This window comes from Xenopus tropicalis, chromosome 1 (assembly GCF_000004195.4).
Source record: "Xenopus tropicalis strain Nigerian chromosome 1, UCB_Xtro_10.0, whole genome shotgun sequence".
NCBI lineage: Eukaryota > Metazoa > Chordata > Amphibia > Anura > Pipidae > Xenopus > Xenopus tropicalis.
In genome coordinates, this window is record NC_030677.2 from 138440890 (window position 1) to 138468619 (window position 27730).

General features: G+C 36.9%; 1 protein-coding gene across 2 annotated transcripts in view; it reads left to right on the plus strand.

Moving 5' to 3' along the window:
* Positions 1-200: 200 nt before the first annotated feature.
* Positions 201-27730, plus strand: part of syk (spleen tyrosine kinase) — a 35439-nt gene continuing 7909 nt past the window's right edge. Inside the window, exons 1-7 of one of the 2 annotated variants that reach the window (XM_002937027.3) lie at positions 201-612; positions 15771-16221; positions 16866-17026; positions 19871-20009; positions 22480-22561; positions 24570-24625; positions 25652-25720. In XM_002937027.3, coding sequence (XP_002937073.2) covers positions 15820-16221; positions 16866-17026; positions 19871-20009; positions 22480-22561; positions 24570-24625; positions 25652-25720 — 909 coding nt within the window. In that variant the 5' untranslated portion in view covers positions 201-612; positions 15771-15819. The remainder of the gene's footprint in view (positions 613-15770; positions 16222-16865; positions 17027-19870; positions 20010-22479; positions 22562-24569; positions 24626-25651; positions 25721-27730) is intronic. The other variant, XM_012971474.2, reaches the window with a different exon arrangement.

The following is a 27730-nucleotide window of genomic DNA, read 5'->3' on the forward strand; positions in this document are numbered from 1 at the left end:
AACAGTAACTACAGGCTGCCCAAACTTTCTTTAACAACTTTAACCCCGTAAGAGTTTGCCAGCTCTGCTATTACATGCTTTGAGAGCTGTCTGGCATCTGTGGTATTCTGTGGACTTTGTGAACAAACAAAATAGCTTTATATACATTGTATTGAAACAAGCTTTTCCCTGGGGCAATGCCAGAGAACACAAAAGTTTGACTGGCATAAAGATAAACTGTTAGCCAAGGCATACTCTCATAATGCTGGGTATACATGAGTGTTAAAGGAAGTTATGTGGCAAAAGAGCCGTTAAGGAAGTCAATGCAACTGTAGCATGAAGAGAAAATGAGGAAGCAAGAGAGCATAGATAGTTCCAGTTGGTAGGTTTTTAGCCTGCGCCTTCTTCAGCTCTGAACTACTTCAGCTGCAGTGTACGCATGGAAGAATCAGTCGTTTTCCTGTGTATAGCAAGCATTTGTCTAAATAGTGGGTTTTGTTAGTAAGGTGTAACATTGGTTACATGCATCTGAAGCTGAAGAAGATATTGTACGTACTAAGGCTGAAAAAAACAGGAAAGGATTCTTTGTTCAGCTGCTGACTGAGTGAGGGTGGGACAGCAGAAACACAACAGGTACTGTACCATTCAATATATTTATTATACAGTATAACTGCAGTGTTTAGTCTGTCCTATTTACCGGTGTACATTTGGCCTGCTGTTACTTACTATACACATATCCGATATTACAGGTATCCTACTAGTAAATACTACTATTATTTAATTAAGTCTTGGATTTTTTAACAAATATTTTTTTTTCCAACATATTACTTGCTGTTTAATGATAAGAAAAGCAGCTGCAGCAAAATATGGAAGGGGTCGTTTGAAATAACATTTAGGAAACAGGTTCTACAAATACAAACATAACAGCTAAGGGTTGAAATGCAATTTTGGATATAATAGAAGGAAAATATTGACACTATTGTTGCTAATGTGTTAATGAAGAACAGGCAGCTATAAATGTGTTATTTGTTTGACCTTTGGCTTCTGGAAGACGAGACCTTTGGCTTCTGGAAGACGAGTTTTAACCAGTTGTTTAAGTGGCTAGTAATTTAGATATTTTTAGAATTAAATAAATCTTAGAAAAACTTATCTGATTCTCGGTGTTCTGTTTTGCTGCATGTTATCAGATAACAACAATTGCTCCTCCATTTTTTCCTTTATGCTTTAACAAGAAGTGCTGAAAAAAGGGAGTGGTTACACAATATAACTTGTATTCTCAGATATGTTGAAACCATGTCACCCATGTAGCAGGAAAAAGGGAAACAAGCTGTCACTTGATAAAAAAAAAAGACAAAACTTGCAGTTCATGATCAGCCATTTTTAAGGAAAAGATGACACTGTAAAAATCATGAAAAAAGTATAATGAAATTAAAAGTGATATAAACCGTTAGTCTACTAATCATATCACATTAAAAAATAAAAGAATAAAACATGAATTTGAAAATGCCCTGTTCAGTTAATTTAAATTGAGGAAACTCAGCGCACCGAATGCTGATTCCAAACTGTGTTAAATATATCTCCCGTCTTTATCGAAGAACCTAATCACATGGGTCACAACTTCTTATAAAATGGAACACCCTTAGCACGTCCTTCAAATGCACTTGTTTCTTGTGGGACACTAATATACTTACTAATAAGAGGATATGTATCTAATATATCTATATGTACTAAGTCTAAGTGCTAAAATCTGTGGTTTAAAAAAATATTGTAAATTGTCAAAATTATTGTAAATTGGTGTTTCCTTTTCCCTAATGCTTTTGCTGCACAGTAGCTTTAGGACTGGCTTTAATTTGTGTCATGTTGCAACCTGTATGCAGCTAAACACATCAGTCTATAAAACACAAGCAAAGGGTTTTAATATTTTCATATTTGTGTCTACAATTCTATATTTTAAAGTTCTCATGCTTTGTAAAGAATAAGGCGCTCTTGCAAAGCATTGTACACAAATTCTATAATTGACAGAAGACACAATATTAAAAGCAGCAACAAAAACCTTGGTATCATAAGTTCCTTGGGGATAATGGAGGTAATGGCTGAGATGGAAAGATTTATCAGATCATTATGGTTGGTTGTTTCCAAGCTTTATATTTGCTTTTTTTGTAAAAGATTTGGGTACAAGTTTTGTATTTCTTAATAAATAGATAGATAGATCAAAAAGACATAGTACCACACTCATCAGGTCATGCAAACATTACATTCCACTTTTATTAAGTCACCTTAGGAATGAATGATAAGTCTGTACAGTCTCACAGCTGTGCTTGCTGGGAGCCCTCATACTGGAAATTACAGACTGCTCCTTTGTTCTTGCACTCTTTTGCCTATCCACGTGAGCCTTTGGGTTTCTGGCAGCTTTCTGGGCGGTAAAGCAGTTTCTGCAGTCTGCGTTGAAGCTGAATACCTCATACCTGGGCTGAACTATGTACGTGTACCTACCACTCTACTTTTCCCCCCAGGAAAAAGTCTTTGGAATTAAATGTAAAAACTATGGTCTTTCATACAATGGTAGCAAAATATGCTGAAAACCAATGTGGTGTATATCTCATACCAACTCATTATATTTTAAACAAACAGAAGGTTATGTAATGATTATAACTACCACTGATATAAACCTTGGTGCGATACAGTCTCAAAAACTTGTTATCCCCCATACTCTGCAAACTGAGAAATTTCAAAAGATACAGTATCATTATAATGAGTAAATTCACCCCTTTCTACATGGTATTATGAGCAAACCTGCTAATTCATTCATGGATGTGTCTCCCAAATATAAGGCACTGCTTCCTGGATTTAAAAAAAAAAAACACAAAATGACTTCAGTTACAGACATTTAGGGCACCACTGGATGAAAGTCTTTTTTTGCATGCACTAGTTTTTATCTGGGTCTCTGTATCTTCTCAAAGAGTGAGAAATGTTTGTTGTGGGTAAACTGAGGGAAGCAACTTTGTAGCTCGGTAGCTTGGCAGTATACAAAGTGCCTACTCTACTGTACCCTGGAAAAAAGATAAAGAACAATAAAAAAGAACAGATTCCAGAAACAATCTCTGCATCTTTGTAGTTTATAAACATGTTCTAGCTACGGTAGTTCACGTTTAAATTCAGTTTAAAGGACATATAAACCCCACACACAAAAATGTAATCAGTGAACAGCCTCTTTGAAATCTTTCAGTACCTGCCACTCTGGTTGTCCAGAGGTTAAAGGACATGTAAACCCCACACAGAAAAATTTAATCAGTGAACAGCCTCTTTGAAATCTTTCAGTACCTGCCATTCTGACTGTCCAGAGGTTAATAGTAAGGCTGCAGCATCTCCTTAAATACCTAGAATTCCTTCTCCTCCTGTAACCCACTCGATCCCCTCCCTCAGGAATTTGCTTTGGCTGTTGGCTTGTGGGCATGCTCAGTTGTTCTAAGCTCAGCTTACTAAACATGCCCTCCAGTCTAGCAGCCAGTGAAGAGATGGCATTGCTGGTTCCCATAGAAACTCAGCTCTAGCTGTCTGCTTCAGTTTTTTTCTCCTCTCCTGAGCTCAGCTCAAACAAAGCAGAACTTTTATCAGAGATAGTTCTGCCTGTGTAAGCCTGCATTCTTGATGAAATGTACGCTGAATAAGGGTCTGTGTGTGTATGCTGTTTGCAGATTTAAATGTATCAGAGGGAAAATGGCCACAGGTGAAAGCTGCTATTTGCTTTAGGAAAATGTGATAGTGTTGGCAAATGGAGGGGATATATGCAGTACAAATGATGCCATTTGGGTGGGGGAGATGTGCCCAACTGATATACATTGTAGGCAAATATAGGCTTTACATGTCCTTTAATAGTATGGCTGCAACATCTCCTTAATCACTTAGATTTCCGTCTCCTCCCGTAACCCACTCAGCCCCCTCCCTCAGGAATTTGCTTTGGCTGTTGGCTTGTGGGCATGCTCAGTTGTTCTAAACTCAGATTAGGCTGACACTGCTATTAATCTCACTGCAGTTTTCAATTGCTGCCTGGACCTGTTTGATTCCTTTTTGGTTTTTTTTCTTATGATATACTGTTGGGGTGGTTCACAGACACCTGGAATCTGCAGGTGTATATTTCGGAGTATTTGTGCTGAACTGTAACCCAAAAATTTTTTTGTCTAAGGTCAGATTACAAAACACGCCCCCAGTCTAGCAGCCAGTGAAGAGATGGCATTGCTGGTTCGCATAGAAACTCAGCTCTAGCTGTCTCCTGAGCTCAGCTTTACCATTACAGTGCTCAAACAAAGCAGAACTTTTATCAGAGACAGTTGTGCCTATGTGAGCCTGTATTCTTGATTAAATTCATGCTGAATAAGGGTCTGTGTGTATGCTGTTTGCAGATTTAAATTTATCTGATAATGTATCAGAGGAAAAATGGCCACCGGGTGAGCAAGCGGAGGGGATATATGCAGTACAAATGATGCCATTTGGGTGGGGGAGACATGCCCAACTGATATACATTGTAGGCAAATGTAGGCTTTACATTTCCTTTAAGTATGATGATATTTTGAGATAATTTGCACATAATTGCACTTAATAAATGAGGTTTTGGTTTAGCAGCTCTCTCATTTGAAATTTCATCAGTTTTGTGGTCGCTAGGGTCCAATTTACCCTGGTAACCAGACAATATCTTCATTAGAGATATTAAAGATTAATAGAAGATGCAGGTCAAGACTGGGATTCAAAATAGTCCCAGGTATTTCAGGTGCACAGAGGCCCAAACAGCCTCTCACCAGCCCAACATCTTACAGCAGTCCCTATAGCATTTAACAGAATTAACAAATTGCCCGTGAGAAGAGGGCTTGGGCAGTAAGATAAATGATAAAAAGTAAAAGTAACCTCACAGAACAACTGTTTTGGTTGGCAGGGTCAGTGACCCCAATAGAAAGACTGAAATGAGGTAAAACCATAACAAATAAAATTTAAGACCAAATGAAACATTGCAAAGAACAGGATATTCTATAGCATACTAAAAGGTAACCCAAAACAAACAGCTGGTCAGTAAATTCTATTACAGGTATGGGATCCCTTATCTGTAAACCCGTTACCCAGAAAGCCCTGAATTTCGGAAAGGCCATCTCCCATAGACTCCATTATAAGCAAATAATTCGTATTTTTAAAAATGATTTCCTTTTTCTCTGTAATTATAAAACAGTACCTTGTACTTGGTCCTAACTAATATATAATTAATACTTATTGGAGGCAAAACACGCCTATTGAGTTTATTCAATATTTATATGGTTTTTAGCAGATTTAAGTTATGGAGATCCATAAAGATCCCTTATCCAGAAAACCCCAGGTCCCGAGCATTCTGGATAACAGGTCCCATACCTGTACCTGAGATTGTCTGCTGTGTGTTACAAGGCATCAGTGGCATAACTATTTATACATCAGAACCTTTGGTCTGCTGTATAAATAGTCTCCCCTCTCGTGCCGCAAGAGGGTCAGGAGGGTGGGGAGAAGGGAATGGTCACACAACTGCATGTGTCATGCAGTTGCCATTTAGAATTAATATTTTTAGGCAATATGTAATCTGTAAATATCTTAAAGCAAAACTATGCACCCAGAATAAATGCTTAACCGACAGATATATGTATATATTATATTAAGTGACCTATTAAAGAATCTGGCCAAATATGAGATATATATATACAGTATCAGTAAATATTGCCCTTTTACATCCTCTCCCTTGAGCAAAAGGCAGAACTCTGTTCATTCATTGGCTGATGTGGCCTAGCATGTATGTGTGCCTTGGCTTGTTTGTGTGCACTGTGAATCCTGTGATCCCAGGAGGTGGCCCTTAATTCTTAAAAAATACATTTATTGGGCTTGAATTCATGTAAAATCTGAAGGCAAAGTGTGTGGAGGAAGTAAATGTTGCATCAGTGATAGCACAACAGTGGGATAGAAGGGACCAGACAATTTTTCAGAAGGGAAGTCTGAGTGGACCTTTTCAAGTTCCCTACAAAAAAGGTTTCCAATAATCTGTTAAAACCTCAAAGGCTGGTTATAGTTTTAAATGATTGGGGAGGGGGAACAAGGGAGAGAGATGATGTAAAGAAACAGGATGTAAGATGGGGGCTACATGAGGAAAACTGAGAAAATGTTGTTAACTATTAGTTAAACAGGGTCAGAGATAGGGTTGTGCAATTCTAGTGTGTAAATTAGGACTGGTTGTCTCAATAGTATTAGAAAGTGCACTGCTTATATAAGCAATGGATCAGTGAAAATGAGAGAATGATGAGATGTGACTAATGTGGGACTGCACAATGAATTGTTTATAAAGGTTGTGCGTATCATCGGGTTGCCAGATTACCTTTCATATATATTCCACATAATGCTCGGCAAGTATAATTTAGTTATGTGCTGCAGACTAGACTGGTTGTATGCAGTCTGGTTAAAAGAATAAGTTAGAAAAGAGCAAGGCATCTGCAATAAAGCTAGTATGAGCAGGGGTAGGTTTCACTAGACAGAAGCAGTTTCCACCTATTCCTTGGTGACACCTTCTATAGTAAAGTGAATTCTTTTATACAGAATTTTGCAAATGCCACTCTTTGCATATATTGTTTGTGGCACCACAAGTGGCTTTTGTAACAGATGCAAGGCCAGATCTATATAGACAAAGACTGGAGGTAATTCCCAGGTTGTATGCTTCTCTACTGAGCACAGGTATAGTGCCTGTAAAATAGATACTGGCATATGATGACCACTCAGCCATAGTTTGGGTTCCATTAAAATGGATGTTTAATTATATACTCATTTGGAAAGTACCATTACTAGAAAGAGGAAATAGTAGCAATAATTAGCCTCTGAGTCAGAAGAATATTCCCATCCTTAAATAAATCATTTACTTTTCCCACACTGTCAGATCACACCATAATACTACTATTCAGTGCCGGGCCAAGTCGGCCAGACGCCCTAGGCCAGTGCTGTCCAACTTCTGCGGTGCCGAGGGCCAGAATTTCTCTCACATACATGGTGGAGGGCCGCTAATGGAAGCCAGTTTTGGCCACTCCCCCATTTTAAACCACACCCACTTCAAACCACACCCATTTTATCAAAATGGTTGCTGATATCAACCATCATTCATATGTTAAAGAATTATATTATCCAAATAGCACAAAATACCGGCACAACAGGATTTGTTTTAGCGGGATAAACCCTGCTGATTTTAATAGTAGCAAACCATGGTACAATGTCTGAGGTGTGAAGAAGTGAACAATGGGGGTGATTACAGCCTGAGGTGTGAACACTGCAGGGGGTGAACAATACAGAGATTAAAAAGTGTGAACAACACAGGGGATTACATTTTTAAACAATACAGAGGGATTACAGCCTGAATCTGAGGTGATAACCATGCAGGGGGCCAGTTAATCACAGTACTGATGCCATTTAAGGCTAACACAAAGTTAAGCCATCAAAGCAGCCAGACAGGTGGGGGGCCACACAGAGGGGTGTGGAGGGCTGCATGCGGCCCGCGGGCCGCCAGTTGGACAGCACTGCCCTAAGCAACCTGGTCGGCTTGGCCTGCCTTCCCTTTTTGGGGTTAGGTGCAAGTACTTAATGCACAGGACTCTAACATTTTTGTTACCCTTTTTGTGACCAACAACATCTGACCTTTGCAAATAAGCCCAAAAGGGTTTTCCCTATGACCTGTTTTGGAGTCAGTAACACCTTTATACAAAATATGGGAAATAAAGCAGGATGGAAGCAACAATAAATAACAAATTGATGTGCCAATTATTTCTATTAAACAAATATGATGAAAAAGGGTAAAAGGTAAACTTGCCTTTATGCTTTTATTCCACTGTTATATTTGTATTATTCTTACCAAAGCTAATGCTATTGTTACTGCTGGCAGCTTTGAGGGTTTGAGGTTTAAACAGGTTTGTCAGCCTGAAAAGCAGATAGTTGTCAAATTCGATTCCAGCAACTGCTTGTGTAAGTATGAATACTCCTCTCTTATATCTGCCCATTGCTCCCATCCACTTTTTGCCCTAAACCATTTGGACCTAGGTAGCCCCAATGACCTTGAGCTCATATTCCATTCATTAAAATTTCTGATTGTTGCATTAAAATGTGATCATTTTTATGAGTTTTCAAAAACGCTTTGGCCTGTCTACTGTAGCTGAATTCATGAAAGACATGACAATTTGTTTTGAAGCAGTGTGTCATAAGCGTACTTATATGAATCCTGACTATGAAAGCTACTTGCTGGATAACTCCTGGAAACAGTATGGTTGACTAGGAAGAAAGGGTGAAATGTGTGAAATTTGTTTAAGTGGAAAATAATATGAGAGGTGTCTGGAGTTATTGACTGATCTGTTGCATATATTCTGATAAAGTCCTTACACCCAAATTTTTCTGTGCACGTGGTTCTCTTTTGCCCTTCCTTATCCTGATTTGCATACGCGAATTAGGTTTCAGTTCGGTATTCAGCTGAATCTTTCACGAAATTCACCAACCCTGCTTGAGGCCTTTTTCCATATATATATATATATATATAAAAGTCCACACGACAGCACCACACTCCGAAAGTTGCTGCCCCTGTGCACGGAATACCAAATAGATACCAAATCAAACACAACCAGCACCAAGGGTCTTGTGGTTCAAACAAATATTAGTGTATTATAATTGCATGTACAACCCATATTTATACATATATACATATATATATATATATATATATATATATATATATATATATATATATATATATATATATATATATATACATTTATAAACATAGTACAGGAACAGTTTCACTTATTTGCATCCTGTTCAAAAACATTTTTATCTGAATGCAAGATACATCAGGCGTAACAGGCTTTTCTTTTCCTGTCATGAGAAATGTAACTGTAATGTGCTGTTAATCTTAAAGGCATACTGTCAACACACAAATTGACTTTTAGGAAAATGCCCTTTTCTAAAAAGGTTAACGTGTTGCTGACACACAGTGTATCATACGGTTTACCATTATTGCTGCTACATGTTAAAAGATGTAAATAATACAAAATTCATATTAGACATTTTATTACATAAATTACTTACGTTGCACATTTCTGAGACCAACTTGAAGGTGGTGTAATTATTTTTACCCAAAGTAAGTGCTTTTTTGAGTAAAATGTATTAATACATACCTGGAGCACTAGAGAAAATTTCAAAAAGTACAGTCTTTTCACTGGCTGTCACCTTGGGTTCTATTTTTCACATCTACTTACCTCCTTATTCTTTTTCCCTGTTTTTTTCACATTTTGCCCTTCCAGCTTCTTTGTCTTTCTATGGTCTCTTTTTCCATTACGTCAGGTAAGATTTTATAAAAATCTACGAGCTGGACATGAAGCAAAGTACAAGCAAAGTACAGACTAAATAGCCTCTAGGTGAAATATATTAAAGGTATTACCTGTCCTGGCTATTTGTTTGTTCCAGTTGCATCAGAACCACATTAAAGTTAAAACAGCAATAATACTTACATACACCTTGCATTGTAGAGGACAGTCGTAAATAGTACGTGTGATGGTTTTAGCAGAAAATGAAATTATAAAAGGAAACAACCGTGAATGAGCCCACTTTAACTCCCAACATCCCTTTCTGCCACTAAACCTACAAATAGGCGCTGAGCTTAAATGGTCGATGATATAAATAGGGAAGTAGAAAAAGTGGCTGTGCCAAGGTTTTGTAAAATTTGCTCATGCTTCATTTCAGCTTGCCACAAAATGCATCTGCTTATTGAATGAACTTGTTTTCTAGGCTCATTAATCCGATGAATAACTGCAGCTCCCCCAATCAGCCTTTACTCTATTCTAACTTCTGAAAGATTCGTGTTATAGCAGATGCCTGTTGCTCATACACCTGGATGAACTTAAGAAAACTGCGATTTTTCACAGTGTGATATTCTTTTTATTTTTTAATCTCTTTAATAACAATCACTTGCCAATCACCTATATTAGCACTATGTCTACTAGCCTTACAGCTAGGGTTACTAAGTTTCATACACTCAAAATTGTGTCAGTGACTCTCTATTTGTGTTTCCCAGGATGGCTCTTTGATTACTGGGCAATATGAACAGTAAGGGTGGTGTGCAGATGTGTTTCTGAAAACAGGAAGAGGAACAGGAATATCATTTGCCTATTTTTGAAAATAGTTACACAGTTAAGTTGGCTTGAGAAAAAACCAAAGTCCATCAAGCTCAGCACCTCCAAGCCAACCCAAATGCACATATATACACACATTCATACTGACCTATCTATACACTCACATATTTATCTATATATACCAATATCTATACTAGTTATAGATATTAGTATCACAATAGCCTTGAATATAATGCTTGTTCAAGAAATCATCCAAGCCCCTCTTAAAGGCATTAACAGAATCTGCCATCGCAACATGACTTGCTTCTGATTTCTCTAAAAGACTAATAACAAATTATTGGTAGAGAACATGTCACTACCCTTCCATAGTGAGCAAAGTGAATGCTTTCCTCACCTACCTATGCTTATTAGTCTCATTATCCTAACAGAGGGATGGGGCAACAGGAACATTATTTCCAAATGACTATTCAATTTGCCTGCTTAATGAGATGAGTATAAGGCATCTTAGCCTTTCTGGAGAAACTGTAGTTATGAACTGATTTAGAAAATATAAGTTTATTATATATCCTTTTATGAATCATTTCTATATTTAGGTTCTATATCTAGTTTCTTAACTATTTCCTTCCGTCTCACTAATCAGTACCTTCTAACTGATAAACTCTTTGTTTATCAGTGAGCTAAAGCTGGAAACCTATATACCAAACTTTTAGGATATCAGCCATGCCATTATACATTATATTATCAGCAAATATTTCTTTATCCCCATATCCAATCTCAATACATAAAGACCTAGGGGCTGATTTACTTACCCACGAACGGGTCGAATGGAGTCCGATTGCGTTTTTTTCGTAATGATCGGTACTTTGCGATTTTTTCGTATGTTTTGCGAATTTTTCGGATCCAATACGATTTTTGCGTAAAAACGCGAGTTTTCCTATCCATTAAGAAAGTTGCGTAAAAAGTTGCGCATTTTGCGTAGCGTTAAAACGTACGCGAAAAATGCGCAACTTTTCGCGTAAGTTTTAACGCTACGAGAAATGCGCAACTTTTTACGCAACTTTCGTAATGGATACGAAAAACTCGCGTTTTTACGCAAAAATCGTATTGGATCCGAAAAATTCGTAAAGAATCCGAAAAAATCGCAAAACATACGAAAAAGTCGCAAAATGTTCGTTTTCAAGTCGGAACTTTTCCAATTCGGGTCGGATTCGTGGGTTAGTAAATCAGCCCCCTAGTGTGTGAAACACATGGCAGCTTGTCCCAACACTGTTAAATGGCCCAAACTGTGTCCGTAAAAAATATTTCAGTAAAATGTGCAGTCAGGAATATACAAGAATACATAAAGCAAATGTAAATTTTAAATATTGGAAAATTGTAGTTAAGATAAAATTAATATTTAGGTGTAAATATCTTAATTATCCATACTAGGAAATACTAATCTGTAAATATATTTTCATTATGCAGTCAACCAAAGCCAATCTGAGTCATTTTCTTAGATCTCAAATAGAATTGCAAGAGAAATAAGGGGCACAATATCACACCTCTTGGTACTCATTTCAAAAGCACTTTTGTCAAGATTCTAGCTGGACTCTGCACTTTGCTCTGGATAATAACATCTGGCATGAGGTACAGAGCTAGAAACAGAAGCAAAAGGAAGGGCATTTTTCTACACCAGAGAGCACACCCTTTAATTACAACACTTTGGGACAGTGATATACCATTTGCTGAAGATTTTAGTTTACGGCTTTGGAACTTTTAACTATGGGACCTTTTATAAATGCCTTTTAGTGCCCCTATTTATATACATCATGAGGTACAGAGCGTTGGTGGCACAAACAGCCCTGTCCTTACTGCCTGCCATAGGTTATGTCCATGGTGGAGAAAATGACTTCTTTGTGTATTCTTGACTCAAGTGATTAAGAAGGACCTACTAAAGACCATGCAACACAGTACAGTCCTTAATATGATCTCAGCTGTATGCAGCAGAGGGCCTACATGCCTCTACCCATCCGATCATCATGAATACTACACTGCTGAAAGCAGTCATCACTGTATTAATGGACAATTGCTGAGACCTGCACTAATTATTCTACCTGTAGGGCAGACCACATTGGTCATGCATAACTGCTGTATGCCAACTGAGCATTTCAATGTGGTATTATATTATACTATATTATACTGTACCTTGATTCTCATAATAAAGCAATACAGAGAAGCAGTATAACATAATGGAGTGAAGAGCAAAGTCAGTATATAGTGCATCTTTAAGTTATAGCATTATTCATTAGTTGCCAGTAAAGGTAAAAGGAAATTGAGAGCTATTTTTAACTGCAATAACCATCATACCCAACAGGTATGGACCATTGACGTATGTATATAAATAACTACTAAATCTGTACATGTCATTGTATGATGGTTTGGCATGTAAGCTGCTGCAATTATCAGCTCAGCTGTTTTTGTGTTAAAGCTGTTATCTTTGTTTAAAGATCATTTAAAGATATTTTTGCCTAGACAGCTGCTGTGAATACAATTTTCTTGCTGTTAATGAGAAGCTAGTAATCAGGCACACTCTATTTTTGCTATACATGGAAGCTTTATCTGCCTTTATTTCATAAAGTATAGTTCCTAACAGACCTGGTGGTGGAGGGAGAAATTGCTGATGATTATTTTTAAGCTAATGGTGGCTTTACTGCACATATTGTTTTGGCTGCATAAAATACATAGTAGTTTGTATCAAACTGTACAGTCTCTCTTGGGATAAAATAGTGTTAAACCATAAATCTGATCACTATTTTCATACAAAAACAAAATACAATAGAAGAGCTAATGAATACTGTCTGCAAGTTTTACTTTTGAAACTTGTGTAGCTATTTGTTTGTATATTGCCAAAGGAAGTGTGGTCATCTTGACACTAGCATATTTGTGGTTGGGTCAGTTTGCTATAGACAGCAGCTTGCAACATCTACTATGAAACATTTAAGTGTTTCAATGGTCTCCTTTTCTGCACAAACTTTGAAAATGCTGAAAAGGAGGCGTTAACCTCTCTGCCGGCACCACCATTGCCACAATAAGAAATCAATCTGTTTATCAGATAATGACCCCATTTTTATCATACAAGTTTATTTTGCACACACGTTTTAATAATGTGGCATCATTTCTGTCACATTAAGAACAATGACATAGGGCAGCAATGGCACGACAAGGCCATGAGTTGCTTCGGCTTTCCAAAGTAGCCTCGCAAGGAAATTTTGGGAGACCTCGGAAAGTTGAAGCGACACATATGTTCCTAACAGTAATTTACATTATTGCCGGCAGGAAAGCATTCAGAGGAGATTAGTTACCACTGCTAAAGGAGATTAATCGCAGGGTGACTAATCTCCTCGTGTCATTGTCCTAAAGGTTTAAATCTCAAATTAATATGGTCAGTGCTTCTGTTTTATCGTTAAAGGGATTCTGTCATAATTGTTGTGGTGTACTTTTTTTCTAAATAACACTGTTTACACTGCAGAAAATTCACGCTATCATTTAAAATGTAATTCTTAAATCAACAGATGTAATTTTTTAAATTGTAATATTGGTGTGTAGGCAGCTATCTCAGTGCATTGTGCATTAGAACTGCTTTCAGATAAACTATTGGTTTTTCTACTTAATGTACCTTAAATCAGACTCAGGTTGTATAATACCAAATAAGGGTATCTCTTGCTTGGGTGCTGTTCTCATGTCTACCACTAGGTGCAATGCAAAATATTTCTGATTTAATCTTGATGTCTACAGAAATCTTCTCTACACTTCAAGAAACCCGATTTTTTGCAGGGTAAGGGAGTCTGTGGTGTCAGAAATCATTATCTCTCACTGTATTTGATGTATTTAAATTAAAGGCTAAAGTTCCCACTGCTTCTCACTGTACTTAATGTATTTTGGGTGCCACTACCCTCTGTCTCTCATTACATTTAATACATTTTGGGTGCCACTACTACTTCCCCTCACTATATAATGTATTTAGGATTTGGAGTCATTGTTCAAAGATTCATTGTTCTTTGTTCATACATTCTGCAACAGTATTTCTTTAAATCAACAGGAATTGCTGTATAGTTGTAAATGCTAAGTGCAATATCCCAAAATTGCACAAGCTTGAAGGCTAGCGTTTCACTAGTACCCAGTGCCCAGATTTGCTCATCACTACTACTCATTAATTTTGTTTAAAACCTAGATTGATCTAGAAAATTAGCCATACCTTTCCTTGGGTGGCAATGAGCAGCCAGATATCCAGGGAGGCAAAAACCCTCTGGTAACTCTAGTAATCAAATTTCCATTTTTAAAAAAGTCTTTCTTCTCAATTATGATTCTTTAGAAGTTTGATTTTTGATGAATATCCCTATAGTGAGGCTTAGCAGAGCAAGGTGAAAAACAATACATTGCAAGTATACATAAGGCTGCACCTAATAAGTAACACAGTAACTTAGTTTGAAAAAAGACACACGCCCATCAAGATAAAGCTTTTATGTCTATATTAAACCTGCCTCACTGCTAGATTCAGAAGAAGGCAAAAAAAACCCACCTGAAGCCTCTCTAATTTGCCTCAAGAAATTTCTTCCTGACTCTGAGATCAGACAAGTCCCTGGATCAACTTATACTAAGAGCTATTTTCAATAACCCTGTATTAACTCACTCTGTATTTTGTGCCCCTTTTACTACAGCTGAAACCTTGTTTCCCCTAGCAGCTGCTGCCTGACATTGCTTGACATTGCCCAGTTTATTATCTACAAAGACTCCAAGCTTCTACTGCATTATAGATTTGCCTAGTGCAGCCCTATTAAGGAAATAACTGGCTTGCATAATACCGATGTATGCCATTTATCAACATTGAATCTTCTCTGCCACTTAGCTGCCCAGATTGCCAGTTTGTCAAGATTCTGCTGCAAGGATGACATATCCTGCTTGGAATTAATTGGGCTGCATAGTTTGGTGACATCTGCAAATAGTGATTTATTACTTACAATTTCCTTCCGTTAAGTCATTAATGAACACATTAAATAAAAGTGGACCCAATACAGAACCTTGAGAGAACCCACTAAAACCCAGCTCCAAGTAGACAATGTATAATTAACAACCACCCTATGTACATGATACTTTAGCCACAATTTACTAAGGAACACTTTAGAGGTGGGGTTGTTGTGTGCTCCAATAGGGAAAAACAGATAGCAGCTCACAGACCCTCTTGGTGCAGGCATCTATGTCCAGGAAATCAAGGTCCTGGGTCCTGTATCCATTTAAAATCCCAATAAACCTTATTTTTAAATTTTTATCAGCCATGCATTTGCTAGTTTTGTCACCAGCAACTAATGACAGAAATGTAGGTAGTTCTGAAATTATTATTTGTATATGTTCAGTATACTGTATTTTTTACTGTTTCTCTGTAACCAAAGATAGAGAAAACAAATAACTCTCTCAGGCAGCTATTATCATATGCCAACCTTTGGTCTCCTCTTAATCCATGGCTACAAAAATCTTATTCCTATGCTTTAGACACGAATTCAAAGACTTGTTTTCCCCTTAGTGTGAGAAGAGAGCTGTTGCATACAAAATATACAGATGGTCTAAATCTGATGCTTTATATCTCTTCCTCTTTTCACACAGACAGAAGAGAAGCAGACGTGCTTCTGAACGTGCTTTCCCCTCCTTAAACATGGCAGATATTGCCCAGAATCTGCCATACTTTTTTGGCAATATTACTCGTGAAGAATCTGAAGATTACTTGAGGCAAGCTGGTGCAGCTGATGGCCTGTATCTGTTGCGTCAAAGTCGTAGCTACCTTGGTGGTTACGCTCTATCAGTGGCACATGGCAGACATTTTTACCATTATACTATTGAAAGAGAGTTAAATGGGACTTATGCAATTTCAGGTGGCATATCTCATAGCAGCCCTGCTGAACTGTGTCATTATCACACACTAGAGAGCAGTGGACTTGTCTGCTTGCTCAAGAAACCATGCAATCGGCTACCTGGTGTTCAACCAAAAACCGGACCATTTGAAGATCTTAAAGAACATCTCATCAGAGAATATGTACATCAAACATGGAATTTACAGGTACTGGTTCTCTAATGTATCTGAGCTTTACAGTGACAGGATGTATATGCATGAATTGTACTAATGCCTCCTCTTTGGGTGAGGCTTCAGACCCCCTACCTTACCCTTCGTATCCTCTTCCAGTTGTAGTATGCACAGTTGTAAGTAAAGCCCATGATTTTCTTTTTTACCACCAAACCTATAAAATAAAAAATGTATCTACTAATAATGAAAGTGAAGACATGACAGATAAATAAAGGCATATTTAATTGGATTGGCGTTTTCTGTGATTAGCTGTATGCTGCCCCCTGCCCCAAACCACAGCATGAGATTTAGGGGCCAGACTAACCAATGTTAATGCACCATAGTTGCAAACATATCTAAGGAACCCATTCATTGTGTCAATTCTTCATGACATTGTAGCGTTTCAGTTTGAACAAATTAAAGGGTCTTTAAAATGTCTATAACAGTTAGGGAAGGTCTTTGCCAAATAAAGCTGATCAAAGCTGGACAGTGACATATTCCATAGTATTATAAAGAGCTCCCTTGGTACCCACTGTGTAAGAAGCAGAGAGGGGTTGCACATATACTAAAAAATTATATCATTAGTGTATCTTTAGTTTCTTATAAGTGCATCAATTTGCAATATTTTTCTGCTTATTAAGGGTGAAGCTCTGGAACAAGCTATTATCAGCCAGAAACCTCAGCTAGAGAAGCTAATTGCCACAACCGCACATGAAAAAATGCCATGGTTCCATGGAAGGATTTCACGTGAAGATTCTGAGCAGTTACTTATCAGTGGAGTAAAATCAAATGGATCTTTTCTGTAAGTACACTCTGAAATAATGATTAGGGCATATGCCATGGGACAAAAAAGTCTTAAAAATGATCAGTTGCAAATTAGCACATATGTATGTAAATCAGCCTCTGTATAGAACTTTTTGATTAGATATTATTTTTAGTATCTGAAACACAACGCATTATTTACACAATTTTTTCTCGAATAAGGCATTTAATGAGTATTGATTAAAATCCCACCACTCAGCAGATATTGTATTTAAAAGAACTGCTGTGTTAGTCCACTATGCTTGGAACTAATACATTTTTAGGTTTTCTGCAATCTGAATGCTAGGAAGCCAATGGCATGAGTCTGCAGTTTGCCAAGGCACCTACTTCCTTGATTGCATGCATTAGTTTGTAATAAAATGTATGCTAATATACTGTATGAAACTAAGTCACATTTTGTTATCCACACCCTCTGTTTGTATTAAGTCCCTGGCATTTCATTAAAGGGGTTGTCATAATGCTGTCCCCCTGCGCCCCCTAGTTTTGCTCTATAAGTTGTCAAAAAAACATAGTTATAGATGCAAGAAAATGAGCGATCTGTTTGCTAATTGCACTCTATTACCCTCTATAAAGATCGCAGCTGCAGCATAGGCACTAGTCAGCTAACGTTTGCCCTAAATCATGCATTGCTGCTCTTTGCAAAACCACAGACATTATTTTAAAACACCTATCCAAACTTCATTTTTTAGTGATTATGTCCCATGCACCTTAAAATAGGGCTGTATATCTTGTTTCACTCATTAATGTCGGTAAATTATTTTAAGATGCATATTACAGTATCAGTACAAAATGAAGTTGTGGATTTAGCAGAAAACGAAGGCTCTCGTTCTCTCAGTATACTTGTGGTTGCTTACTTTAAGAGAAGTCAGCTTCTCACTTCCTGCACTGACCAGTGGTTAAACAAAATATAAGCTCAAATGCAAACATGTTTAAACAATGATTACAGGGAGAGCACTGCTATGCTGTGGTTTTTTTTCACAAATGAAAATGATAAATAGGGCACTGAAGAAATAAAAGTAGGGCAACATGACAGAAAGCAATTTAATCTGCTTTTTGTTGCTTTTCTTGGCTACGGATCTCTCATTGTGCACCCTATCATGGTCATTTCAAAACTTTCAGCCCCAAACCCCATGTCATTGTATGATGTCCAAGCATACTCTTAATTTTCTTAACTATTTTGTATTCTGTATACATATGGTTTTATTTGTATGGATAAATCTCTTATACCTTAACACTCTATCCAAAATCCAAGATATATCATAAATGAATAAATCTTTCTGAATATTTCCCATATAGTATTTAAGCTGCTATGAAACCTATCTGCTACCATAAATATGTGATATTATCAAGAGCACTCTGTGTACAAATAACCAAAACCTCAAGTCCAGGCCCAGACCTTGGCTTGTGATGCAGCATGCATTAGTGTGGTATAAATGTGAAACAAACAAATCCCTCTGCTAAAGCAACTTATTATTATTTGCATTAAAGTTGTTGACAGTCAGCTGAAGGAAAGAAATGTTCTTACAGAATTTGCATATAAATTTAGCAAGTAAATTAGTTCAAGTCTGAACTATTGGAACTTACATAACACCATTTTACACATTGCTTGTGATTTTTATTACAATGCCCCCTTTAAAGGAACAGTTCAGTGTATAAATTAAACTGGGTAAAATAGACAGACTGTGTAAAATAAAATATGTTTTCAGTATAGTTAGGTAGGCAAAAATGTAATTTATAAAGGCTGAAGTGAGCAGATGTCTAACATAAGAGCCAGAACACTACTTCCTCCTTTACAGCACTCTAAGCTGTTACCAATCAGTAGCCAATCAGTGACTTGAGGGGCATATGGGACATAACTGTTCAGTTAGTTTGCTATTGAATCTGACCTGCATGCTCACAAGCTAACTGAACAGTTATGTCCCATGTGGCCCCCCTAAAGTAACTGACTAACTAAGAGGTTAGAGAGCTGAAAGCAGGAAGTAGAGTTCTGGCTATTATGTTAGACATCTGCTCAGTCCAGCCTTTATAGATTACATTTTTGCTTAGCTAACTATATTGCAAATATTTTTTATTTTGCGCAGTCTATCCACTTTACCCAATTTCATTGTTACACTGAACTGTCCCTTTAAAGAGTAATGGTTCTGGACTCAGTAAAGGGGGATCGTAATAAAAAATCTCAAGCGCTGTGTAAAAATGGCATTTTTGTGAATGTTTAGCGCTGTTCGCAATGTAATACTTTTTACTAAACATTTATTACATTGCAAATGTATAACACCTGCTTGAAGATGTCGTAATTGCGAGCGTGACTTTTTCATTAAGAAGTTTTATTAAATTCCCTGCGCACCTGCGCAAACTAAAAAATTTGCAATCGCAAACCTTCTTTTGCAAGAAATGCGGGAAAGGGTTAACTAAGGGGTTTTATTTGTTGTGAAAATGCAAAATTTGGCGCCAAGTGCCATTTTGGTCCCATTGCGACCATTTTTACCATTAGCAGTACATATTACATTTCCATATAAAAGTTTTATTGCAGTGACTTGAGAGGTGAATGGCTTTTGCTTTGGCTGCTTTAAAACAACAACTGCACATTTAATAAGTGAAAAAAGATCTTTTTCGAGAAAAAAAGAAAATCCAAAATAATGTCAAGTGGGATTTTTTTTAAATACCCTTTGTTGATTTATTTAAAATTCACACTGTATGTGGAATCCTATTTATATATAAATCTATTGAACTGTGTTAATATACTTAATATACTATAGCGTGCATAAAACACAAATTAATGTATATTCCTGATTGGCAATGACAGAATTTTTTTTTAATCCTTTAGAATAAGAGAACGAGATGATAATGGATCATATGCCCTATGTCTGCTACACGACAGAAAGATTTCTCATTACCGTATTGACCGAGACAAAACTGGAAAGTTATCCATACCAGATGGGAAGAAATTTGATACTCTCTGGCAGGTAAAAGAAATGGTCATTACCTAAGAGTTTGCCTGTTGGCTGAACTATCATTTCCCATGGGAATCAGGTAGTGTGTGGCCGCTTTAAAGCTTTTTCCACTCAAACACTTATAAACAAAACACATGTACTTTGCACATAGCCCCATGGCTGCTCAAAGGCCAGATTAGCGCAGACCTACAATGTAGTCGCCTCAACTTATAAAAATGATAAGACACCCATGCAACTGGATGGAATAACAGCCACAGCTTTGCTGAAATTATTAAAGGTTAAATTTTGGTATGTTATAGAATGACCTATTCTTAGCAACTTTCCAATTAGTCATTATTATTGATTTTTTATAGATTTTAAATTATTTGTCTTTTTCCGACTATTTCCAGCTATTAAGTGGGGGTCACTGACCCCAGCAGTCAAAAAACTATTCCTCAGTGAGGCTACAGTTTTATTGTTATTGGTACTTGGGCCATATGGGACATAACTAGTGAAGAGCTAATTTTTTCGGCAGGCATGGATTTGCAGCGAAATTCCGCATTTTGACATTGGCGAATTGTTTAGCGAAACTTCCATGAAAATTTGCAGTGGAAAAATTAGTCATGCATCAAAAAACTTTGTGTTTCGCCATTTTGCGAACTTTCTTGTCGTTTTGTGAATTTCATAAACGGGACAGATTCGCTCACCACTAGACATAACTGTTCAGTTAGTTTACATTTGAATCTGACCTGCATGCTCACAAACTAACTGAACAGTCCCATGTGCCCCCCCTCCCCAGAGTCACTTACTAACTAAGAGGTTAGAGAGATGAAAGCAGGAAGTAGAGTTCTGGCTATTGTGTTAAACATCTGTTCACTCCAGCCTTTATAGATTACATTTTTGCCTAACTAACTGTAAAACAAATGTTTTTAATTTTGTGCAGTCTATCCATTTTACCCAGTTTCATTTTTACACTGAACTGTTCCTTTAAATTGGCCCCTAGCAACCAGATAGCATGTGAAATAGCAAACTGGAGAGCTGCTCAACAAAAAGCTAAATGATTCAAAACCCACAATAAAAAATGAAGACCAATTCAAATTGTCTCAGAATAGCACTCTTTGCATCATACCAAAAGTTAATGTAAAGGTGAACAACCCTTTCAACATACTCGTACAACAATATATGCCAGCTGGCAGTTAATACTGGCAGGTAAATAAATACATTACCCTGTCAGATAAAGAATTATTGTTCTAGCCATACATCTGTGGGACTATTGTTTCCAAGCCATGTAGCAGAGAGTCCTGTAGAAACAAAACAATATTTAGGTGGCTAGGAGACAATCCACGGCTAACAATTTAGCACAATATACACCTCTTATCACATGCATGCATGATTAGTTACTACAGTTGCTGGTTTAGTCTATGTATTCACCATATCCATCATGTTTGCATTTAGCCAGATATAGAATACTCTGCAAAAGATGAGAACATTTGCATATCCTATTTTGAGAGAAATAGAAACATTGCACTGAATTTGAACAAAACATTGTCAGCTCAGTTGTCCAGAGCTGGGGGTCTGATATGGTTTCACTAAACCCTTCGGCTTCAGCTGACTCTGAATTCTGCAAAAAAACACAAACAATCAGCCAAATCCAGATTCTGTGCATCCCCAGTTCAGTCACTCTGTAACTACACCAGGCCGCTATACTGCAGGCTACTTACTTCACTTATTTCTGGCCTGCCGCACCTGTCTGCTTTAGAGAGGTAATGGCCCTTAGCTATCCATTTCTTAAGAATATTTGCCATCCATGTCTATGCCCATATTATTTCCCACAGCTAGAAGGCTGGTTGTGTCATGCCTAATTCTGGAGGAGAAAGCTAAAGCTGCCACTGCATCAAGTAACAACATAATGCCGATGGGGAGGGTGAATTAGTGTGTAGCACAGATGAAATATGCTTTTATAAACCATCAGACAAAATGTTACAGTTGGTAGAACCTGTTTAAATATAGTAAATAGCATATCAGATCATATTTGGGTACCCATACAATATAAAAGCAAGCCTGTTTGTGCCAGCCTTGTGAAGGGTTACTATTAAAATAGATTTACACTTTACAAATACTTCTTTATTTGACATGTTTGTCATGCGTTTTAGGAAGTTGTTTTATTAGTCTTACCTGGAGCGCCTTCTAGTGGACATCTTTAGATATAAAGTTTAGTTTTATATGATTTTTTATCTAATTTTTCTCACTAACGCTTTTCTCACCTATTACTAATATTATGTACCTTATGTAATTTTTCTAACAAGCCTCTCTCTAGCATTTGGTTGCTGGGATTACAAAATTGCCTAACCAAGGTGTGAATTAAAAAATAAATTTGTTTGGCATTTAATATAAGAACAACTCTTTATTAAGCTTTATGTGTCCTTTAAGCACAGTAGTTTACTGTATAATTTAAACTTCTACATAATTCAGTAACAATTGCTTTCCCCTGTTTGTATTGCAGCTGGTTGAACATTATTCCTACAAACCTGATGGACTTCTGCGGGTTCTTACAGAACCATGCCCCCGAGCAACTGGACACAGTGGTTAGCACTTTCTAATATACTCTGTATTCTAGGAGCACTTTTGATAAATAGATAGATAGATATAATATTATTATTATAGATGCATTCCTCTTATCTCCTATATATTTTTAATAATTCAATTAGGATTGTTATTTGAATGCTATTTGAATACTCTATTGATTTAAGTAATAAGTGCTTCTTTTTCCCTTCTTATAAGTTATTTCTTGTCTTTTTCTGCATTATCAGGGGTCTGGTAAGAAGTTTTACTAGAAATGTGTTTTCTTTTATGTGTCATTGTGCATAGATCCCCCAAACCCCATAAATAAATTACCAGCAATTTATTAATCCCACACCTCTAGCGCTTTATAATATACTCTGTTTTTATAAGCAGAAATATTTTGGGTAGATAGACAGACAGACAGATACATAGATGAATGCATTCCTCTTACCTACTAGATATTTTAATTGATTACATTACCATGGTTATTGGTCTTTATCAATGCTATTTGAATACTCCATTGATTTAAATATTAAGTACAGGTAAGGGATCCGTTGTCCAGAATGCTCGGGACCTGGGGTATTCCGGATAGGGGTCCGTCCGTAATTCACATCTCCTACCTTAAGTCTACTAAAAAAAATTATTTAAATGGGAATTAGATCCAATAGGATTGTTTTGGTTCCAATAAGGATTAATTATATCTTAGTTGGGATCAAGTACAAGGTTATTATAACAGAGAAAAAGGAAACCATTTTTAAAAATGTGAATTATTTCATAAAAATGGAGTCTATGGGAGATGGCCTTTCCGTAATTCGGAACTTTCTGGATAATGGGTTTCTGGATAAGGGGTCCGATACCTGTACTTCTATTTCATGTCTTAAATGTATTTCATGTCTTTTTCTGCGTTGTCAGTGGTCTGGTAAGTAGTTTCATTAGAAGCATATATTTATGTGTCATTGTACATAGATAGAGGCAAATTCTTTTATTACAAAACTACATTTTCATATATTTGTAGCTTTTATAAGGCAATGTGAATAATGACTCAATTTTGGATAAAACAGGGGGTGATGTTAAAACCTCTGGCCTACAGAATTCAGTAATGTTCTCCAACAGCTCTATACTAATGGAGTACAAGGATTCTATGTATAGCACCTTAAGCCTGACACTCATGATCTGATTTTACATAGCTATGCACATGTTTCTATCTCTCTGGTCTTTTTATAACGCCTAATTAAGAATGATCAAAGCAGCAAGAAAAATGAGCAGGACAAATTGTCACAGACTTCTCAAAATGAACTGTATTTTCGTAGATGAAGCCAAAAGGTTTGTCAGCTTTAACTCCTACTACAAATCTGGCTCTAGGAAAAACAGATTTTGCTGATTATGATCTTGAAAAGATGTCCATGTATCTCTATAAAGCAGTATTGTCCGGCTAGTGAATGTCAGATTGTCCCTAAATTACAACTCCCAGCGTTACCAGGAGATAAAGATTACAGTTGGAGAGCCCTGCACAAGGCATTCCTGCTATTATGTTGCTGTTCAGCAGCTCTCCACTTTGGAATCTGGACTTTTCTCTGACATTAGCAAACAGAAATATTCAGGCATAGTGGAGCCACTTATATCTGCAATATGGTATATATGGATTTTATATGATGACATTTAGTAGCAAACTCTATTTTCTTCTTGAGATCAAATATGATTTGCTGCCTCTAATTCTATAGATGTTTAGAAATGAGGGCATGAGATGGTGGGGATCACAACCCAGTGCAATCAACCTTTCACCACAGAATACAATGAAATTAGAATTACACATATTTTACATCATTATGTTAAAGCTATTGGAGCAGCATAGGCATTTTGCAATAATCATATAACAAATAACCAAATTTAAAAAAAAATGCTTATATATCCTTTTTCCCCAATTTGAGCACAGGTTTGTAACACAGTCTATTTGTTCATTTTTTTTTTTTTTTGCTTTAACTATGTAGAATAGTCCATGAAATCTAATTAAATGTCTTCATTCTGTTATAGAAAGCTTTATATTTAAACGTGCACCATGTCCAGCACCTCCTACCCAACATCAAATGGTAAGTAATGCATGCATAACATCAATTTGTTCATTACAACATCACAAAGGCCATTCTCTGCTGGTAAGTGCCATCCAAGTACTATAGACTTGTGTATTGCAACTACTAGAATGCTAAAAGTTTCATTATACGAAGCAAATTAGTCAAACCTATGTTTCCTTCATTAGCAGTAAGAAGGCAGATGCTATTTTGAGAAAGATGCCATCAAGGCAAACTTTGCTTTAACCATAAATCTAATGTAGGTGCCAGAAAGTAATCCAAATGCCCAATCACAGGCTATGTCAGATTATAATGGGGGTGGTGGGATGGTGAGGAGCATTCAACATAATTTCAATATAAAGGGCTTATGCCAATAATGCTTGCCACCTATTTAACCAAATAATTTATAGCTTTATAATTTAAAGGGGGGGGGGGTGTGAGGAGCATTCAACATAAAGGGCTTATGCCAATAATTCATGCCACCTAGTTAATGAAATAATTTATAGTTTTTTTCAGTACAGGTGAAGATAATCATTACATATAAAAAAAAATTGTCTAAGGATCACATTTTCAATACAAGCCCTGTGTATCTGATCCACATGGGTGTTTATTTCCATTAATTTTAAAGAATCCACACTGTAAGGTATAGACTGGGTGCTTGTGGTCTGTTGGGTTAACAAATGGAAAAGACAGGGTTGAAAGGAAGAGCATTACCAAGCAGCTTAATGCTGTGTGACTTTGTATTCAGTGGAACCTTGGATAATACATGTACAGTACCTGAAAGCTGGACAGAGAGACAGTAAATGCACTTGAATAAAAATACTATACTCTTTGAAAGTAATAGAGAATGTATGTTTTGAAAGTTTAGATAAAAAGTAAACATCTTATGCAAAGCCATATAATGCATGAAAATTGTTGGCAGTGACCCTAACTTCAGTTTTGTTATTACTGCCCCCCAGAGAGAATTTTCATTTTCAAATTGTAAAAAAAAAATGTTTTTTTTCTGGCAGCATGTTTAATGTTCCTCTCTGCCATTGTGGTTTCTAGAGTTGGTCAGCAGGTGGAATTATCTCGAGATTCAAATCCTACTCCTTCCCCAAGCCTGGCAACAAAAAGGTGCTCTGTACACACTATCTAAGGCTTTCCAAAATATAGACAGGCGCTAAATTAATGACTCAGCTTATTTACATTAAAGCAGCATTGCGGATTTCTGCATTATTTAGTTCTGCCAAGGCTGTCTTTAGTGGTGGGGGCCCAGGGCAGAGCAGTTTTTGTGGGAGCGTTATAAGACGTAGGACTATATCTGTGTAACTTAAATCCCCGGATCCATTGCTGAAATACTTTTCCCAGAATCACTTGACTGATGTCAGTGGGTCCTTGCTTTTGTATTTCAGAACAAATGAAGTCTAAATAACACTGATAAGTGTTACTGTCACCATGTTGCTTTACTATATCTGCTGTCCTACAGTCTCACTGTTTCTTCCCAGAATGTATTGTTCCTACTATTACATTCAGTGTTGCACTACCTTCTCTTCTATAAATTATACCGTGGTGTATTTCCTACCTAAAACCACTGCTTATGAGGCCCTACTATGTATGAGGCCCAGGGCAATTGCCCCTGCCCCACCTCACTAAAGACAGTAATGCAGTAGTTTTGTAGTTGTTGGTTAAGTTCAGATTTTTACATTCTTAAAATTAAAAATTAAAATAACAATTATCCTCTGAAGGGAAATGCTGTCATCTTCACAGTAAAAACTGCAGTTCTCAAAATGCCAAGAACTGTTGGCAGTCACTTCCCAATATGGAACTGTCTATGGGGGACAATAGATAGAGGGAACAAGTCCATCCGCCAGTATGAATCATGCCCATGCTTATTATAGCTTGTGCCTTAGGCAGTCTAACTGCCATACACTATAGATGTCTGCAGCCAACAGCTGTTCTAGGCATTGTATGCACCAATGCTTTCTCTGAGAAGCTTGTAAACATGATGCCATCGCTGTCCTGAGTTCCATTATGTTTAATATGGTTGTTAAGGGAACCCAAACAAATCTGAAGTCACTGTTTCCCCTAATCATTGGTTTTGGGTGGGGACTTCCAGAGAAAATATGAAATAATTATATTATGCCATTTTAACTGCAGCCTACACATAATTCAGTTGCAGAAATTATATATTTCTCCCTTCACATTCATTTAGCCACTTCTTCATCCGCTTGAAAACTGCTACAAACATCTTGTTTGTTTATTTATGAGCCAGCAGTGCTGCTTTAATATTACTAACTGTGTGGTAAGCTGCTAAAATTACATTAACCATTGATGTCGGTTTCTGCCCTCCACCTGCTATAGACTCAACTACCAGCTGACCTACTGAAGATGCTGGGATTTGTTGTTAATGACATTTGAAGGGCACGCATTTGACATCTCTGCTCTTAACACTCTGCTTTTGGCCCCTAGTGTGGTTTGAAAATAACACAAAACAAGTTGACATCAAAAAATTTGGAAAAAAGGGAAATCATGTATATTATCACAAATGTATCATGTGTCATAAAATATGTGCAGTATATTGATGTGGTGTCAGTGATTGCGGTCAGTGACAGAGATGTTACCACATAATTGACACCACAGAATCATAATATATAAGGAAGATTTTAATTGTTGGGAGGGCTCTTTAGTCTATAAATTCCAGAAATAAGAATGATATGTATAATATTTTTTTTCTGGTATTTGTCTGGCTTAACAAAAGCTCCATGTGTGCTAAAAAAAGAATGAAGTGGGCTTTTCCCAGATTAACTAACAGATAGAATCCAGGTTCTTATTAAAGAGATTTTCATTTGTGGTGAGCTTTGGAACCAGAATGGCCTTCTACTCAACCACCTAATTGGCCTCTATGTTAGTACCATGGCCATTTCTGCATGAGAGAGAATAGAATAGATTGAAGAGAGGAATGATAAAGTAGTAGACAACACCCTAAGGGAAAGAAGAAAATAGGAGAAAAATATCAGATGGGTTTAGAACGGGGAATAAGGGACCAAGGGGTGAAGGGAGAGATAAATTAAGGGCAGAAATCATAGAATGTATTGACAAGACAGTGTGGTACAAAAGTAAGTGAAGAGCAGCAGAAAAACCTAT